This window comes from Aquarana catesbeiana, linkage group LG02 (genome assembly GCF_042186555.1).
Source record: "Aquarana catesbeiana isolate 2022-GZ linkage group LG02, ASM4218655v1, whole genome shotgun sequence".
In the NCBI taxonomy this organism is placed as follows: domain Eukaryota; kingdom Metazoa; phylum Chordata; class Amphibia; order Anura; family Ranidae; genus Aquarana; species Aquarana catesbeiana.
In genome coordinates, this window is record NC_133325.1 from 86,177,202 (window position 1) to 86,196,203 (window position 19,002).

Consider the following 19,002-nt stretch of genomic DNA (forward strand, 5'->3'; position numbering starts at 1 on the left):
ACAAAGGTGACATGGTACAACATCCTGAAATCACAACACACCAATCCTGTCCAGGGATTCAGGACTTATAAGAGAGCAGGAAAGTGTGGTGAAGACCACCAGAGATCCAAGGCAAGACAGAACAAACAAAAGGCAAAGGGTGATATGGTACAATATCCTGAAATCACAACAGACCAATCCTGTCCAGGGATTCAGGACTTGCAAAAGTGTAAAAGTAAGAGAGCAGGAAAATGTGGTGAAGACAACCAGAGAAGCGAACGCATACGTGAGCAGCGGCCGCATATGAAAACGGTGTTCAAACCACACATGTGAGACATCGCCGCGATCGTTAGAGCGAGAGCAATAATTCTAGCCCTAGACCTCCTCTGTAACTCAAAACATGTAACCTGTTGAATTTTTTAAACGTCACCTATGGAGATTTTTAAGGGTAAAAGTTTGTCGCCATTCCATGAGCGGGCGCAATTTTGAAGCGTGGCATGTTGGGTATCAATTTACTCAGCGTAACATTATCTTTCACAATATAAAAAAAATTGGGCTAACTTTACTGTTGTCTTATTTTTTTTATTCAAAAAAGTTTATTTTTTCCGCAAATACATCGCGGCTCCGGCCACTCACAGCGCCGGAGCCGCAAACCGGGACGACACGCCGAGGGGAAATGTCAGCTCCCTCGGCAGTGACCGGGATTAGCTGCCGACGCCTTGTTCTAAGGTAAGTATTTCATAATGAGCTAGTATACAGTGCATACTAGCTCATTGTGCCTTTTGCCTTACAGGTTTTAGTAACAGGAATAAAAGTGATCAAAACATTTTTTTTTAAAGGGACAGTGTAAAAATAAAAAGGTAATAAATAAAAATAAACACAATTTAAAGTGCCCCGTCCCTCCGAGCTTGTGCCTAGAAGCAAGTCACGCCCACATATGTAAACAGTGTTCAAACCACACATGTGAGGTATTGCCACGACCGTAAGAATGAGAGAAATAATTCTAGCACAGGACCTCCTCTGTAACTCCAAACTGGTAACCTGTAAAAATTTTAATGTGTCGCCTATGGAGATTTTAAAGTACCGTAGTTTGTCGCCATTCCACGAGCGTGCACAATTTTAAAGCATGACATGTTGGGTATCTATTTACTCAGTGTAACATCATGTTTCACATTGTGCTAAAAAAATTGGGCTGTTTTCTTATTTTTTTTTTTTTTATTTTAATTGAAAAAAGTGTATTTATTGCAAAAAAATTGCGTTTGTAAGAGTGCTGCGCAAATACGGTGTAACACAAAGTATTGCAACTATCTCCATTTTATTCTCTAGGGTCTCTGCTAAAATAAATATATGTATGTATATATATATATATATATATATATATATATATATATATATAAAAGAAAAAACTGGAAGAGTGGAACTAGTGGAAGAGACGTTAAGCTGGGACTAAAAAGCGTTATACAACACTAAGTAGAAATAAAGAACAAAAAGGCGCGCTAAAATGATTGAAATCGTGAGACAATAAGATATGTACTCACAATAATGAGTGCTAATATGCCACACTGGGTGAATCTGAAATTACCAGAACCAGAATATCTTATTGTCCCACGATTTCAATCATTTTAGCACGAGTGTTTGTTATATATATATATATATATATATATATATATATATATATATATATAATGTTTAGGGGTTCTAAGTAATTTTCTAGCAAAAAATAGGGATTTTAACTTGTAAACAACACATGTCAGAAATAGGTAATTGCGGGGGCTGGGGAGGCTGCTACACACAGGTTTTCTATCTTAATGCATAGAATGCATTAAGATAAAAAAAACTTCTGCCTTTACAACTCCTTTAATGAAAAACATATTACAGGGTGTGTATGGATTATTTAACATATCTTTTACTGTAATATGAAAGCTCATTTGTTATCAGGTACACCTGTGATTCGTACAGTTCATCATTATCATCGCCCAGCCCACAGACAACAGAACAGCCTGCCCAGGATATGCACACAGCTCTCCTTTCCTCCTAGGTGAGAGCAATGATTCAGCCATCAATAAAGAATCCTGGCCATGTGCTCTTTCTCTGCACTCTTCTTGTAATGTCTGGCTGACACGTTAGGAGGAAGAGCTGATGACATCAGGACACGCCCCCTCCCTGAGAAATCTGATCCACATGGTGGGAGCACAGAGTGCCCAGTGCTGGGAGAGGAGAAGAGTGGGGGGCTTCACCTGCTGCATGACCACCATCCATCCATCCAGAGGACCATCCGATCTCTGCACTCCCATCACACAGGGGGATTATCTGCATCCTAATGATAATGAAATAAGGACCATGTGATCAGCATCATCCCTATCCTCATTGGATCATCATGCTCATCATCATCCTTGGATCTTATAACCATTGTTAACATCGTTGGATGACCCATGTCCGTTATTTGAAGATAATTCCTGTCCTCATTGGACGATTCCTGGCCTCATCTGAAGATCATACCTGTCTTCATTGGGTCATCTATGTCAGATCATCATCCTCATCCCTGTCTTCATTGCATTCTCATTTCAAGATCATCCCTGGCCCTCATTGGGCCATCTATGTCAGATCATTATCATCATCCCAGTCTTCATTACTCCATCCACATCTGAACATTCACATCATCCCTGCGGTCCCTCATTAAGTCATCCTTGTCAGATAATTATCCTCATCCCTGTCTTCATCTGATCATCCCTATCCTCATTGCTTCATCACTCCATCCTCATTGGATCGTCATCCCTGTCCTCATTGCTTCATCACTCCATCCTCATCGGATCGTCATCCCTGTCCTCATCGGATCGTCATCCCTGTCCTCATTGCTTCATCACTCCATCCTCATCGGATCGTCATCCCTGTCCTCATCGGATCGTCATCCCTGTCCTCATTGCTTCATCACTCCATCCTCATCGGATCGTCATCCCTGTCCTCATCGGATCGTCATCCCTGTCCTGAACACATCGGGCTGTATTGGAGTCTGGTTGTTCCTCTGCAAGTGATCTCCCCTCCTGTATTGGCATGGAGGATGCAGAAGCCAGTCAGCCCTCCCTGGGGGGCCCCTCTCCTCCTTCTCCTCCTCTATGGAACCCCAGGATGTGTGATCTCCTGTCCCGAGTCTGGGGGAAGATTTTCTCATGGTAACTTGTCTGATGGTGCTGGGATGGGGATGTAAAAGTTGTTATGTGTATTCTGGGTGTACCACCCTTTATCAGCCCCCCCCCCCCCCCCTAACTTTTAGGTCTAAGGAACCCCCCTGCTAAAACCAATTCATCAGAGGTCAGTGAGAAGAATGGGGGGCCAATAAGATGGATGCAACCATCCTAAGATCGCTATAAAGATATTTGGTATCTTGCTGTTGACTCTACCATGTGGTGTTGGTTGCAGATCTATACAGGCGCCATCACATGGGAGGTCTATTGGCCACAGCTCATAGAGCCCATAGCCACCTCTGGAGGGACCCTGGATGAGAATGGCTGGTATACACTATACAGGGTGATCACTTCTCATTCAATAATACACTCACCATTGTGTAATTTCCCATAGTCACTAGAAATCATGAGCTGAGCTGAATTCAGCAAACGGTTTTATCTCTGACTTTTCAGGTCACCTTTGTGAACTGCAGAACACCTCCCACCTAAGTTATTGCGAAAAGGAGAGTGTGTAATCCTAACACTTCCTGACTGTGGGTGACTGAGTGTTGTCACCTTAGGACGGGACGTGTGTTACTGGCAGGATCACTAGGTACATCGGTACAGATTGCGGTTGGAATCGCTGTGATACTAAATTGCGCGACGCGCAGACGATCGCCGTCACTTGCAATGGCACCCAGGTTGCGGCACGATTTTGGTGAGCAACAAATTGCAGCAAAATCATGTAAACAGAATCGTGGGACGCCTGTTGCCCAAAAGAAGTTCCGGAACTTCTTTTGGGGAGTGGGTGTCCTGCGATTTCATCAGGCGGCAAAATCGTGCTGTAATCAGGGTGCCATCAGAAGTGACTGGCAGCGCGTCCCGAGCCTAGATGTGAACAGCGCCTTGGAAATGTTTATTGTGCCTAGCAGGAGCCTGATAAATGTGTACTTTTTGGTCTTGAATTTCTTCTGAGAAATGACACAGTACTTCCTGGTATTGGAGTGTGCCCGGGCACTCCACATCCTCATATCTGTATGCAGTGAGGATGGAAAGTATTCAGACCCCCTTAAATTTTTCACTCTTTGTTATATTGCAGCCTTTGCGAAAATCATTTTAAGTTCATTTTTTTCCTCCTTAATGTACACACAGCACCCCATATTGACAGAAAAACACAGAATTGTTGACATTTTTGCAGATTTATTAAAAAAAAGAAAAACTGAAATATCACATGGTCCTAAGTAGTCAGACCCTTTGCTGTGACACTCATATATTTAACTCAGGGGCTGCCATTTCTTCTGATCATCCTTGAGATGGTTCTACACCTTAATTTGAGTCCAGATGTGTTTGATTATACTGATTGAACTTGATTAGGAAAGCCACGTACCTGTCTATATAAGACCTTACAGTTCACAGTGCATGTCAGAGCAAATGAGAATCATGAGGTCAAAGGAACTGCCTGAAGAGCTCAGAGACAGAATTGTGGCAAGGCACAGATCTGTCCAAGGTTACAAAAAAAATTCTGCTGCACTTAAGGTTCCTAAGAGCACAGTGGCCTCCATAATCCTTAAAGCGGGGTTCCACCCAAATTTTGAACAATATCTGTATGTATTCTCTTCCTTGCCTAGATGCTGACATGCCGTTTAAAAAAATTTATTACCTTTTATTTTTCTATTCTTCTTTGCACTTCCTGGTTCTCCTCCCATGGGAGTAGGCGTGTTTCTAGCCTCTCCCAGACTCCTGGGAGCTAGTCTCAGGCTTCCCAGGATGCCACTGAGCATGTGCGGGAACAAGCGGTGAATGCTGGGAGCACAGCATTCACCACATCCAGGAAATAAATGCTTGTGGGCTTCAAATGCCCACAATGAAGATGGAAACCGCCTGCAGTGAATAATATAAGTTATTCTTTCCGACGAAATCTGAGACAGGTGGACATATTACACACAATATGTGAGTATGTAATGCTGAGAAGAAAAGTTTGTGAATGAACCCAAAAAAAAAAAAAAAAACGATAGATAGGTGGACCCCCGCTTTAAATGGAAGATGTTTGGGAAGACCAGAACCCTTCCTAGAGCTGGCCGTCCGGCCAAACTGAGCTATTGGGGGAGAAGAGCCTTGGTGAGAGAGGTAAAGAAGAACCCAAAGATCACTGTGGCTGAGCTCCAGACATGTAGTCGGGAGATGGGAGAAAGTCAACCATCACTGCAGCCCTCCACCAGTCGGGGCTTTATGGCAGAGTGGCCCGATGAAAGCCTCTCCTCAGTGCAAGACACATGAAAGCCCGCATGGAGTTTGCTAAAAAAAACACCTGAAGGACTCCAAGATGGTGAGAAATAAGATTCTCTGGTCTGATGAGAACAAGATAGAACTTGTTGGCCTTAATTCTGTATGTGTGGAGAAAACCAGGCACTGCTTATCATACAGTCCCAACAGTGAAGCATGGTGGTGGCAGCATCATGCTGTGGGGGTGTTTTTCAGCTGCAGGGACAGGACGACTGGTTGCAATCGAGGGAAAGATGAATGCGGCCAAGTACAGGGATATCCTGGACGAAAACCTTCTCCAGAGTGCTCAGGACCTCAGACTGGGCCGAAGGTTTACCTTCCAACAAGAGAATGACCCTAAGCACACGAACGAAGGAGTGGCTTCACAACAACTCCTTGACTGTTCTTGAATGGCCCAGCCAAAGCCCCGACTTAAACCCAATTGAGCATCTCTGGAGAGACCTAAAAATGGCTGTCCACCAACGTTTACCATCTAACCTGACAGAACTGGAGAGGATCTGCAAGGAGGAATGGCAGAGGATCCCCAAATCCAGGTGTGAAAAACTTGTTGCATCTTTCCCAAAAAGACTCATGGCTGTATTAGATCAAAGGGTGCTTCTACTAAATACTGAGCAAAGGGTCTGAATACTTAAGACCATGTGATATTTCAGTTTTTCTTTTTTAATAAATCTGCAAAAATGTCAACAATTCTGTGTTTTTCTGTCAATATGGGGTGCTGTGTGTACATTACTGAGGAAAAAAAAATGAACTTAAATTATTTTAGCAAATGGCTGCAATATAACAAAGAGTGAAAAATTTAAGGGGGTCTGAATACTTTCCGTCCCCACTGTATGTGCAGTGTGAGCTCTAAGGCACTGCAGTCTCTGGTAGTCAGAGGAGATTTGGTGATATCATTACTGCGCTGCTCGCTGTTCTTGCTCAAGACTCTGACATAAGGAATGAGACACGGTCCAGAATAATGGATGGTAAGGCCTCATTCACACGGCTGTTCCTGTCCATAAACAACCCACATTCGGTGTATTTCTGTGGTCAGGTTTTTCCTTGTAGCTGCAAATACAGCTGTGCTCATAAGTTTACATACCCTGGCAGAATTTATGATTTCTTGGCCATTTTTTGGAGAATATGAATGATAACACAAAAACATTTTTCACTCATGGTTACTGTTTGGCTGAAGCCATTTATTATCAATCAACTCTATTTACTCTTTTTAAATCATAATCACAACAGAAACTAGCCAAATGACCCTGATCAAAAGTTTATTGTATTATCACAACTGATATAGTTACAACTATTATCACAACTGTACATGTCAATGGAAAAATGCTTATTTTCTAGTTCTAAAAGCCTGCTCACAAAGCTACCACACTGATTTAACCACTTCAATACAGGGCGCTTATACACCTTCCTGCCCAGACCAATTTTCAGCTTTCAGTGCTGTTGCAGTTTGAATGACAATTGCGCGGTCATACAACACTGTACTCAAACTAAATTTTTATCATCTTGTTCCCCCAAATATAGCTGTCTTTTGGTGGTATTTGATCACCTCTGCGGTTTTTATTTTTTGCGAAACAGAGATAAAAGAAGACCGAAAATTTTGAAAAAAATAAGTTTTGCTTTTGTTTCTGTTAAAAAAAAATTTTGTAAATAAGGTTTCTCATTCACTGATGGGCACTGATAAGGCGGTACCAGTGAGCGGGCACTGATGGGCACTGGTTGTTGGCACTGATATGCAGCATTGATAGGCGGCACTGGTGGGCACTGATAGGAAACACTGGGCACTGATAAGCAGCACTGATAGGCATCTCTGGTGGCAGTGGTAGGCATTGTTAGTGGGCACTGATAGCTGCCTGAGAATTGATTGGCAGCTGCCTGGACACTGATTAGTATTTCCCTGGGGGTCTAGGGGGCCATACCTAGTGGTCCAGTGTGGATAGCTTCCCTGGTGGTCCTGGGCGGCTTCCCTGGTGGTCCTGGGTAGGATCCGAGGGGGGGCTGTGCTGATAAACAATCAGCACAGACCCCCCCCCCCCCCTGTCAGGAGAGCAGCCGATTGGCTCTCCTCTACTCACGTCTGTCAGACGCGAGTGAGGAAAAGCCGATCACCGGCTCTTCCTATTTACATCGTGATTGGACACGGCTGATCATGTGGTAAAGAGTCTCCGTCAGAGACTCTTTACCTAGATCAGACTGACACCCCGCAACAACGATCGCCGCGATGTGCGCCTCCCCCAGGACACGCAGCGGCTCAATATCCTGCGGATGTCATATGACACCCAGTCAGGATACTGAAACCACTTTGCCGCCGTCATTCTGCTATGTGGCGGGCGGCAAGTGGTTAAACTCTTCACCCCCGGAAGGATTTACCCCCTTCCTGACCAGAGCATTTTTTTGCAATTCGGCACTGCGTCGCTTTAGCTAGCAAACGTCGACGATACACCAAAACAAAATTGACGTCCTTCTTCTTTTTTTTTTTTTTTTCCCCCACAAATAGCTTTCTTTTGGTGGTATTTGATCACCTCTGCAGTTTTTATTTTTTGCGCTATAAACAAAAAAAAAGCAATATTTTTTTTTACTTTTTGCTATAATGAATATCCCCCCCCCCCAAAAAAATTAAAAAATATATTTATTTTTTTTTCCTCAGTTTAGGCCAATATATATTCTTCTACATATTTTTGGTAAACAAAAACGCAATTAGCGTATATTGATTGGTTTGCGCAAAAGTTATAGCGTCTACAAAATGGTGGATAGTTTTATGGCATTTATTATTATATATTTTTTTTTTTTTTTTTTTATTATTATTAGTAATGGCTGCGAGCTGCAATTTTTATCATGACTGACATTATGGCGGACACTTTTGACACTATTTTGGGACCATTGTCATTTTATACAGCGATCAGTGCTATAAAAATACACTGATTACTATGTAAATGACACTGGCAGGGAAGGGGTTAAACACTAGGGGGCGATCAAGTGGTTAATTGTGTTCCCTCTCTGTGTTCTAATCGAAAGGGGGATGGGACTGTCTAGGGGAGATGACAGATTGCTGTTCATACTTTGTCTCTTCTCCCGTTCTTTACACACACAGATCCCGGTTCTCGGTGTGTCACGAGCGATTTGCGGGAGCCTGGCGGTCACGCTCGCATCGAGTCTAGGGTCGAGCAGCGTGCCCCTAGTGGCCACAGGGCGCAGTGATGTTGCATAACGTTGTTTTGCCCAGCCATGCCATTCTACCCCAGTGAAACTGCGGCAGCTGGTCGGCAAGTGGTTAATCATTGATTTTTATCCACCCTGGTCACGTTCACATCTTTGCATCCTATGGAAAAGGGCCAGGGGCTTTTTTTCTGGTTGTTGGTTCCATAATCTTCATTAGATCGAAAAACGCAAAATGCACCTGGAGTATGCAAACTGCAACCTGCATAGGTGTATACCCGGCCTAAGTAGTAGGATCATACCAGTGATGAGAAAAGTAGGGCTTAGTATGACCTCTTCCATGTTGGCATAGTTTGTGTCGCAGGTGAAGATATTGCGTCAATTCTGTTTGAAACAATTCTCCAACAAATTTCTATACACCTTGCCAAAAGCAACATGAATCTGTCCCAAGATGTGCCATTTGTAGCACATACGGGAGACCGATGTCTGATCAGAGAGATTGATCAATCATAAATGTAAATAAAAAAAATAAAGTGTGATTTGATCGATCATAATTGAGTTTTATCGTTCGCCCACAGCCAGCTAATACAGCAGAGTCTATAGATCAAGGGCACGATTTATATTTATATAACTCCAGAGGAACATTCAGGCTCTGTGTCCAGAGGTGTATGTCCGTAGGCATGCACAGGGTTACACAGGTATTGGCGTATACATGTACACCTCCTGTAATTGATTTCTATGGGCAGCTGCGTTTCCCAGGCAAGGAAATCCGCTGAAATTTTACATATATACAGCCCCAGGCGTCTGTGTGCAAGAGATCTAACAAGGCAAATTACATCCTTTCACCTGGTCGTCCACACCCTCCTGTGCTTATCTAGAAACCTTTCCCTTTGCCAAGGTGTACATAAACTGCTGCCCGTCTTGACGCATTAGATACCCAGTCTGTACCCCATCTTGCTTTCGCAGGGTGGTACAGGAAAAAAAAATCAGTTTTTCAGTCAGATTCATGTCATAGCCAATGTACCTCATGCTCAATGCTCATTCACATGGGCGGGGGGGTGGGGGGGGTGCTTCCAGATTCCCAAAACCCCCCCCCCCCCTGCCTGCCCCAAAGAACAAGTGTGTGTGTGTGTGTGTGTGTGTGTGTGTGTCCTTTTTTTCTTTTTTCTTTTTTTTTAATTTATTGTTGCCAATTCTTGTTTTTACATTCAGGTCTCAGGGTAAGCCCACTGACAGCTGATGACTCATTGGTTGTTAAAGGGGTTTTAATCCTTCAAGGTTTTTCACCTCAATGCATTCTATGCATTGAGGTGAAAAACCTCCTGCAATGCTGCAGCCCCCCGAGCCCCCGTTTTTTACTTACCTGTAACCCCTCTATCTCATCCCGGGGACGAGCACACCAAAGCCGGTGTCTCAGGTCTTGTTTGGATGGATTGATAGCAGCGCGCGCGCGTGTGTGTGTGATATGTAAGGTAACAGTTTCGGACTAAACCAAAAACACCCTTCTTCAAACCAAATGCATATATAATGTGAAGATACAAAGACTAGTGTGTGTGTGTGTCTCTCTCTCTCTCTCTCTCTCTCTCTCTCTCTCTCTCTCTCTCTCTCTCTCTCTCTCTCTCTCTCTCTCTCGATCTCGATCTCGATCTCGATCTCGATCTCGATCTCGATCTCGATCTCTCTCTCTCTCTCTCTCTCTCTCTCGATCTCTCTCTCTCTCTCTCTCTCTCGATCTCTCTCTCTCTCTCGATCTCGATCTCGCTCTCTCGATCTCTCTCTCTCGATCTCTCTCGACACTGATGAGGCTGCATTGACAATCCGATCGTGTGTGGACTTTCAGCTGACTTTTCCAGCCGCAAATCTGACGGACTTTAGATTTGAAACATGCTTCAAATCGTTATGTCCTAACTCCGCCGGACCCAGAAATCCGCTCGTCTGTATGCTAGTCCGACGGGCAAAAACCCACACTAGGGCAGCTATTGGCTACTGGCTATCAACTTCCTTATTTTAGTCCGGTGTACGAATCCGTCGGACTTTTGTGTGATCGTATGTAGGCAAGTCCGTTCGTTAGAAAGTCTGCCGCAAATCCGCCAAAAGTCCGTCGAAAGTCTGTCGGATTTTTGTAGCCGAAAACTCTGACCCGTGTGTACGTGGCATAGGTCCCTTTTTTTTTTTTTTTTTTTTTTTTTTCCCCTCCTAAACTTGGGGTGCCTGTTATACGCCGATAAATACGGTACTTTTCAGGGTTTTACAGTAATTTATAGCCAACAATGCAGATTTATGCATTTTTGCAAACAAGTAAAAATATTGCCCCGGTTGACAAATGGTTAATTAAATACATTCAGTTGAGTAAAGATGGATTCTGTTTGACAATCTTCTGCGTTTTTTTTTTTTTTTTTTTTTTTTTTTCTTCTTTACTGTTCTGTGTTAGTTTAGGCTTTTTTCTGTTGTATTATGTACATCCGGTTTAACTGTATTTCTGACCACCCGTAGGGTGTGGGAGGTTATATTTTCATTATTCCTTTTGTTTCATACTACGGTACTTGAAAAAACAAGAAATCCTGGTGTGTATGTACAATTTCCTGAAAACAGATTTGTACTTTTTGAATACGGAGCCACAAACATTAATGACGGTATCCATTGTGACCAAACTTCATTTTTCTACATATGATGGTAGCCAGTTACGAAAATGACATCTGATTGGTTTACTTTTGAAAAGCGGATTTTTAAAACATTTTTTTGCCTTTGGTTTGTGGCCCCGTTCACACCAGAATGCGGTGCGGGAAACCCGTGTTCTGTGTGCGTTTCCCACACCGTGTTCAAAACGCACTGCAGTTGCGATCTGCAGCAAGGGACAATGTTACAACACCCCCACACACAGGTCACAAATGCATTACGTTTGCTGCATCGGATCACATGGAACTGAAGTACAGTGCAATTCGAGCCTATTTTAAAATGAATGGGCTCCAATCACACTTCACTGGTCCGCATGTGAATCGCACAGGTATGTGCAGCTTGTTACTGTGCGACTCCTAGTGTGAACTGACCCTTTGTGTAGTATTGACAGTGCATTTGTAAATCTTTTAAAAATATAACCCCTGACCTTCTGAGTGAAGAAATGTCGTCAGCACACCAAGGGTTCCACAAAAGGGTCCAAAGCTTTATTCACATGGTTACACGGTACACATACAGCAATGTTTGGAGCCACGCAGGGCCCATTCATCAGGCAAGTGAATAAAGCTTTGGACCCTTTTGAGGAATTCTTGGTGTGCTGATGACATTTCTTCACTCTGTATATGGCAGGGGTCTTCAAACTACGGCCCTCCAGTTGTTCAGGAACTACAATTCCCATCATGCCTAGTCATGTCAGTTTTACAATGCCTCATGGGATGTGTAGCTCCGCAACAGCTGGAGGGCCGTAGTTTGAGGATCCCTGGTCTACGGTTTCTAGCCGGTGGTCATTACAGCACCCACCATTACTTCAGCCATTTCCATGAATTTGTGCAGGTGGAATATTTCGTTTGGCACTGACCTTCTGAGACACAACATTTGCTTTGCTAAAGACAAAACTTTTTCATTTTGGATAGAGCAGCGGAGGGTTGTAACCCCTGCCAGATTTTTTTTTTTCGCCATGTGTGTCCCATAGCCAAACAGGAAGTGAGAGGAAATCCCTGCAAATTAAGGGAATTCCTTGGGGACCCCAAGGTCACCAGAATTGGTGTCCCCATTAGAAGATTTCTCCTCTCTTACTTTTCTTGGGACAACCCAAAGTTTGGGATTTTCTTTTACTTTCAGTGATAATGGTAAACAGGACAAATAGAGAGGGTGAATCTCCCTAACGGGGGCACTGACAGGTTCTAATCCCTCTGCACTCTATCCAAAACTAAAAAAAAAAAATTTTGCCTTTAGTTATAGTGCATCCAGAAAGTATTCACAGCGCTTCACTTTTTCCACATTTTTTTTCCCCACATTTTGCTACTACAGCATTATTCCAAAATGGATTCAATTAATTAATTTCCTCAAAATTCTACAAACAATACCCCATAATGACAACGCGAAAGAAGTGCCTTTGAGCCCTTTCACACTGGGGCGGTTTGCAGGCGCTATTGCGCTAATAATAGCGCCTGCAAACCGACCCGAAAGTGCCGCTACTTTCATTCCAGTGTGAAAGCCCCGAGGGCTTTCACACTGGAGCGATGCGCTGACAGGACGGTAAAAAAAGTCCTGCCAGGGTAAAACCGCCCCGCTAGCGGCCGCATACCGACGGTAAAACGCAGCTAATAATAGCGGCGTTTTACCGCCGACGCCGCCCCCGCCCCAGTGTGAAAGGGCTCTTTCCAAATCATGTCTCATCAACTGAATTTACCACAGGTGAACTCCAATCAAGTTGTAGAAACAGGATGCATCTGAGCTCAAATTTGAGTGTCATGGCAAAGGCTGTGAATACTTATGTACATGTGTGTTTGTTTTTCGTTTTTTTTTTTTCATTTTAATAAATTTGCAAAGATTTTAAACAAACTTCCTTCACGTTGTCATTATGGTGTATTTGTTTGTAGAATTTTGAGAAAAATAATGAATTGAATCCATTTTGGAATAAGGCTGTAACATAACAAAATGTGGAAAAGGTGAAGCACTGTGAATACTTTCCTGGATACACTGTATAATTTAAGTTAACTCTAATGAACCCTAACTCCTTCTTCCCCCTTTTTTACATTGGCTTTTAGACCACTTTCACACCGAGTCGTCATAGCGTCGGCGGTAAAACGCTATTTTTAGCGGTGTTCTACCGTCGGATTTGCGACACGTTTCAGCCGCTAGCGGGGGGGCTTTTACACCCCCCCCCCGCTAGCGGCCGAGAAAGGGTTAAATCCGCCCGCAATGCGCCACAATAGCGGCGTTTTGCCGGCGGTATCCCAGCGCTGCCCCATTGATTTCAATGGGGAGCAGCGGTGGAGGAGCGGTAAACACACCGCTCCTTCACCGCTCCAAAGAAGCTGCTGGCAGGACTTTTCCTGACGTCCTGCCAGCGCACCGATCTGGTGTGAAAGCCCTCCGGCTTTCACAATGGAAACAATGGAGCAGCTGTTTGAGGGCGGATTGTAGGCGCTATTTTTAACGCTATAGCGCCTGCAAAACGCCCTCGGTGTGAAAGGGGTCTTATTGTCCTGATTTATTTATTTATTTTTTTACAATACCATTGAGGGCTGAAACACCCTTTTGTGCTGCAGAGTGCATATTGCTGCAATACATTCTAACATGGCATGTTGCAGTGCCAATCATTTTGAATGACACCCCAATGCACTAAGACAATGCAGCTCTGATGCCCATGTGTTGTAGAGAACCACAATGCATTTTAAGTCACTTCTGTGCAGTGTCAGGATGGAAAAATAATGCTGCATGTCTGTTTGTTGTGTGTGTGTGTGTTTTTGTTTTGTTTTTTTTGTTTTTTTGTTCTTGTGCATTGGCAGCCCATTCAAAATGAAAAGGCTGTCTTACTGCAAACCATAATGTGTTTTCATCCTGTGCCCCTTGCATTCATTTTTTTTTTTTTCTTAGAGCTGTTTTCCTCGTGGTTGTTGCTTCTACCTGTATGTACAGTATCTCACAGAAGTGAGTACACTGTAATAAAATCAACACACAGCCATTAATGTCTAAACCGCTGGCAACAAAAGCGAGTACACCCCTAAGTAAAGTAAAAATGTCCAAATTGGGCCCAATTAGATATTTTCCCTCCCCGGTGTAATGTGACTTTATTAGTGTTACAAGGTCTCAGGTGTGTTAAAGAGGAAGTAAAGCCTCTGAAAAATAAAATACACCCTGCAAGACAAAGGCATAATGAGCTAGTATGCATAGCATACTAGCTCATTATGAATTACTTACCTAAGATCGAAGCCCCCGCATCGGCCCTCGTTCGCCTCCTCCGACGCCGCCATCTCTCCCGGAGTGACTTCCAGGTATCGCGGCTCCGGCGCTGTGACGTCATTCCCGCGCATGCACACTGGTGCCACCACTAACGGCATGATCGCCGTTAGAAACGGCACGCTCAGTGCGTCTGTGCTCTATCTATGGCGCATGTGCTGTAGACATCAGTGCCGCTATTTCTGCAAATATCTCCTTAACCTTTTAGGTTTGGGAGATATTTCTTGCACCTACAGGTAAGCCTTAATCTAGGCTTACCTGTAGGTTAAAGTGGTTGTAATGGGTTTACAACCACTTTAAATTCGGACCACTTTCTTCGGAGACTGGGCCCCAGGGCAGTATTCCAACAGAACGACCCCAAACACACCTCTAAGATGACCACTGCCTTGCTAAAGAAGCTGAGGGTAAAGGTGATGGACTGACCAAGCATGTCTCCAGACCTAAACCCTATTGAGCATCTGTGAGGCATCCTCAAATGGAAGGTGGAGGAGCGCAAGGTCTCTAACATCCACCAGCTCCATGATGTCGTTATGGAGGTGTGGAAGAGGACTCCGGTGGCAACCTGTGAAGCTCTGGTGAACTCCATGCCCAAGAGGGTTTAGGCAGTGCTGGAAAATAATGGTGGCCACACAAAATATTGAGACTTTGGGCCTAATGTGGACATTTTCACTTAGGGGTGTACTCACTCTTGTTGCCAGCAGTTTAGACATTAATGGCTGTGTGTTGAGTTATTTTGAGGGGACAGCAAATTTACACTATTATACAAGCTGTACATTCACTACTTTACATTGTAGCAAAGTGTAATTTCTTTAATGTTGTTACATGAAAATAAATAATAAAATTATTTACAAAAATGTGAGGGGTGTACTCACTTTTGTGAAATACTGTATCTTGGTTGATTAGTGATATTTGCCATTGCAGGTATGTGCTGAAGATTCTTCTCATGGGCCAGTTGCTGTCTCTCTTCATATGCGGGACTGCAGTGACCAGCCAGTATTTGGCGGTGGAGTATGAGGTGGACACTCCGATGCTGCAGAGCTTTCTTAACTATTGCCTGCTGTTCATGGTCTACACTGTCTGGCTGGCGTTTAGGTCAGGTGAGTAAAACTGATTATTTTATTGTCTTCTATTCTACTCAAATCATACTTTTAACATAAAAAGAACTTCTAAGCTTGAGCTGTACCCTTGGTTATAATACTTCATTAACCTCTTCTCGCTCATCCTCAGCATCCCCTAAAAGCTGAGTTCATCTTTTGGTGACAAATGCACATATTTCTGCAGAAAAAAAAAAATGCATTTATAATTTTTTTTTTTTCCTACAGGAGCCTGGAAAGCATTGCACCCATAATCATGGGTGCAATGTCAGGCTCCTGCAGACTCTCAGTATAGCAATGGTTTATATGCAGACTCTCGCTATAGGTACCGGTAAATTCTTCCAGGTCTGGAGTGGTTAACCACTTGACCTCCTCCAGAAGATTTTACCCCTTTCATGACTAGGCCATTTTTTGCTATTCAGCACTGCGCTATTTTACCCGTCAATTGCGCAGTCATGCAACACCATACACAAATGAAATTTATATAAACTAAAAAAGACAGAAAATTTTTGAGGAAAAAAAAAATTTGCTGCTATAAAATGTATCCAATCAAATGTAATTTCTTCATAAATTTAGGCCAAAATGTATTCTCCACATGTCTTTGGGGAAAAAAAAAAAATCCCAATAAGTGTATATCAGGGGTGTCCAAACTTTTTTTCAAAGAGGGCCAGATTTGATCAAGTGAACATGCGTGATGGCCGACCATTTCGCCTGACATTCTTTGAACCATTAAAATTCGGTTTAAGGTGTCTGTTTATGAAGCAGTGATGCCAAGGATCGCCGCTAATCACAGTCCATAAACAGTTTATGAAACAGAGATAATCGGGGGAGAAGTGTTTGAACTTGTTCTCCCGCCGATGATCTCCGCACATGGAGAATCCTCATTGAATGACACAGTAACGGCCAGTTTATGAAGCTGCGATCTCAGCGCTTCACTGGCGATCTGTGTCAGAATTCACTCCCCGTTTCTCCACCTCTGAGCTGGTGAATCGGGGAGTGTGAAGAGAGAATCCTGGGGGATCTGAGGGGAAGGAGGAAGATTATTAACTTCCTTCTGCCTCGATCAGACCCCCCCCAACACTGTAACCATGTCCCCCTGGTGTGTGTGTGTGTGTGTGTGTGTGTGTGTGTGTGTGTGTGTGTGTGTGTATATACATATGTATATAATGTAGGGGGACTCCTTACTTTTTTAACATTAAAGCGGGATTCCGGCCTAAAAAAAAAAAAAAAAAAAATTTAAAGTTAGCAGCTACAAACACTGTAGCTGCTGACTTTAAATAAGTACTTACCTGTCCTGGGTGCCCGCAATGTCGGCCACCCGAGGCCGACCCGTCCCTCGGCTCTCGGGTCCCGGCACCGCCATCCTAGGTAAGGGAAACAGCCAGTGGAGCCTTGCGGCTTCACTGCCACGCGTGAGCAGCGCTCTGTGAATGGCCCCGTGGTGTTTTGGGAACACACACAGTTCCCAAAAGATAACGGGGCCGCTCACCGAGGAGCAGGAGACGCCGCTGAAAAGAAAGAGGCAGATTAGGAAGATTGCCTAGCAACAAGGGTTTAGGTAAGTTTAAAAAAAAAATTTATTATTATTTTTTTATTTATTTTTTTTTTCAGGGTGGCTCTCCACTTTAACCACGCTGTCTGTCTGTGTATTGAGCGGTGATAATTTTTCACTGCTTAATAAACTGACATCTCTGTGTTTCTGTGAATTTCTGGTACTGTAAAGTCTCATGAGATTCCAGTATCAGGGGCCGTTCTCCACTGTTTGAAGCGTTTGCTTCACCTTTGGAGGAGTTAAGCGATCTACAATCTACACCGCTTCATAAATTGGCAGACAGAGGAGAAAGATCTCCACTGTGAATACCAGAGAACAAAGCAGTGAATAGATTTCACTGCTTCATAAAAGGACACGTAAGTGTGTTCATACAAGCACTAATAAACTGCCCAAAAAGAATTCTCTTGCCTTTGTGGCTGTGTGTGGTGAAGAGATGAGCTTGGGCGTGTTATTTGGATGGATATGGATTTATCTTTTGCGGCCTCCAAGGAATCCCTGAGCGCCGCTCAGGACGAAGGATGAGCTCGGGCGTGTTATTTGGATATACCGTATTTATTGGCATGTAACACGCACAGGCGTTTAACACGCACCTTCATTTTAGGAGGGAAGTTTCAGGGGAAAAAAAAACGTAAATTTTAAATAAAGAACTTTGACGCAAAATAAGGGTCACAGTCCATCAATACAGCCTGATCAATGCCAATCAGCAGCCTCTCCATTGCCCATTAATGCAGCCTGCACATTGCCCATCAGCAGCTTCACCACTGCAAATTAAAGTGTTTGTTAAAATATATATTATATAAATTTTTTTTTTTTTAATAACAAACATGTTACCTACCACTTCCTGTATGCCCCCTCTAATCAGACCATGTTAACCAGGGCTGCTCTGCCCTGATCACCGTGGTCTAAATGCCTCCATCTGCAATAGGCTGCCTGCTCTCTGCTCTCCTCTCTCCCCCCTCCTTTCTGCCTGTCGTCATCCCTCTCTGTGTCTGTCTCTGGCTGGCCCCGCCCCCTGCCGCTATTCCTGTAAAATAAATGGAATCCATGGCACACTCATTAATAATATTCTCAGATCTCCTTTTTTTTCCGTAAAATAAAATTAAAAGTTTTTCACTGCCAGCCCCTCTATTAGAGGCTGGCATAGCATACTGTGTCATTTTGTTTAAAAAAAAATGAGCGCTGTAAATGCCTAATATCAGCTGTCTTCAGGCCGATCATGTGACTCGTTTCACAGCTACGATACGCAGCTTCTGCGGAGGAGACAAGCGGCCACGTGATCCCTCTGTCTGACATCAGAGGGAGATCATGGCCCCTCCCACAGAAGCAATAGATCAGAGCTGTAAAGCGGCCGTGAGTGATGGGACCGGCCTGAAGACAGCTGATATTGGGTATTTACAGCACTCGTTTTTTAAAACTAGTGACACAATGTGTTATGCCAGGTGATCAGTCACACACAGTCCCGCCTGTGATAGACAGAAGAGTGGTCCACTCCTGGGCCAGGAGGCAGGACTGTGTGTGACTGAACCCCCGGGTATACGCTCTGTGTAATCCGGCGGCACCCACCCCCTCCTTCCACTCAGAGACAGCAGGAATCCGCGTATATATCTTTTGTGGCCCCCGAGGCGTTTGAGGATTCGTTGGGGGACCACAAAAGATATATAATATATATGTCCAAATTACCAGTGGGGCCGTTTGAAACCGTAACGCGGGCCACAATTGGTCCACAGGCCGGACTTTGGACATGCCTGGTGTATATTAATTGGTTTGTGTGAAAGTTATAACATATGTGGGTGTTCAAGCCTCTTTGCCACAGTACTTATATGTTTTGTGGGCAGCAAGAGGTTAAAGGGGTTGTAAACCCCCG

At 43.8% G+C, this 19,002-nt stretch overlaps 1 protein-coding gene across 1 annotated transcript in view; it reads left to right on the forward strand.

Annotated features, from left to right (window-relative positions):
- The first annotated feature begins 2,122 nt into the window (after positions 1-2,122).
- LOC141127008 (solute carrier family 35 member F2-like) overlaps positions 2,123-19,002 on the forward strand; it is a 58,347-nt gene continuing 41,467 nt past the window's right edge. The window contains exons 1-2 of the mRNA XM_073613131.1: positions 2,123-3,149; positions 15,414-15,589. Of these exons, the coding sequence (XP_073469232.1) occupies positions 3,031-3,149; positions 15,414-15,589 (295 nt within the window). The 5' untranslated portion in view covers positions 2,123-3,030. The remainder of the gene's footprint in view (positions 3,150-15,413; positions 15,590-19,002) is intronic.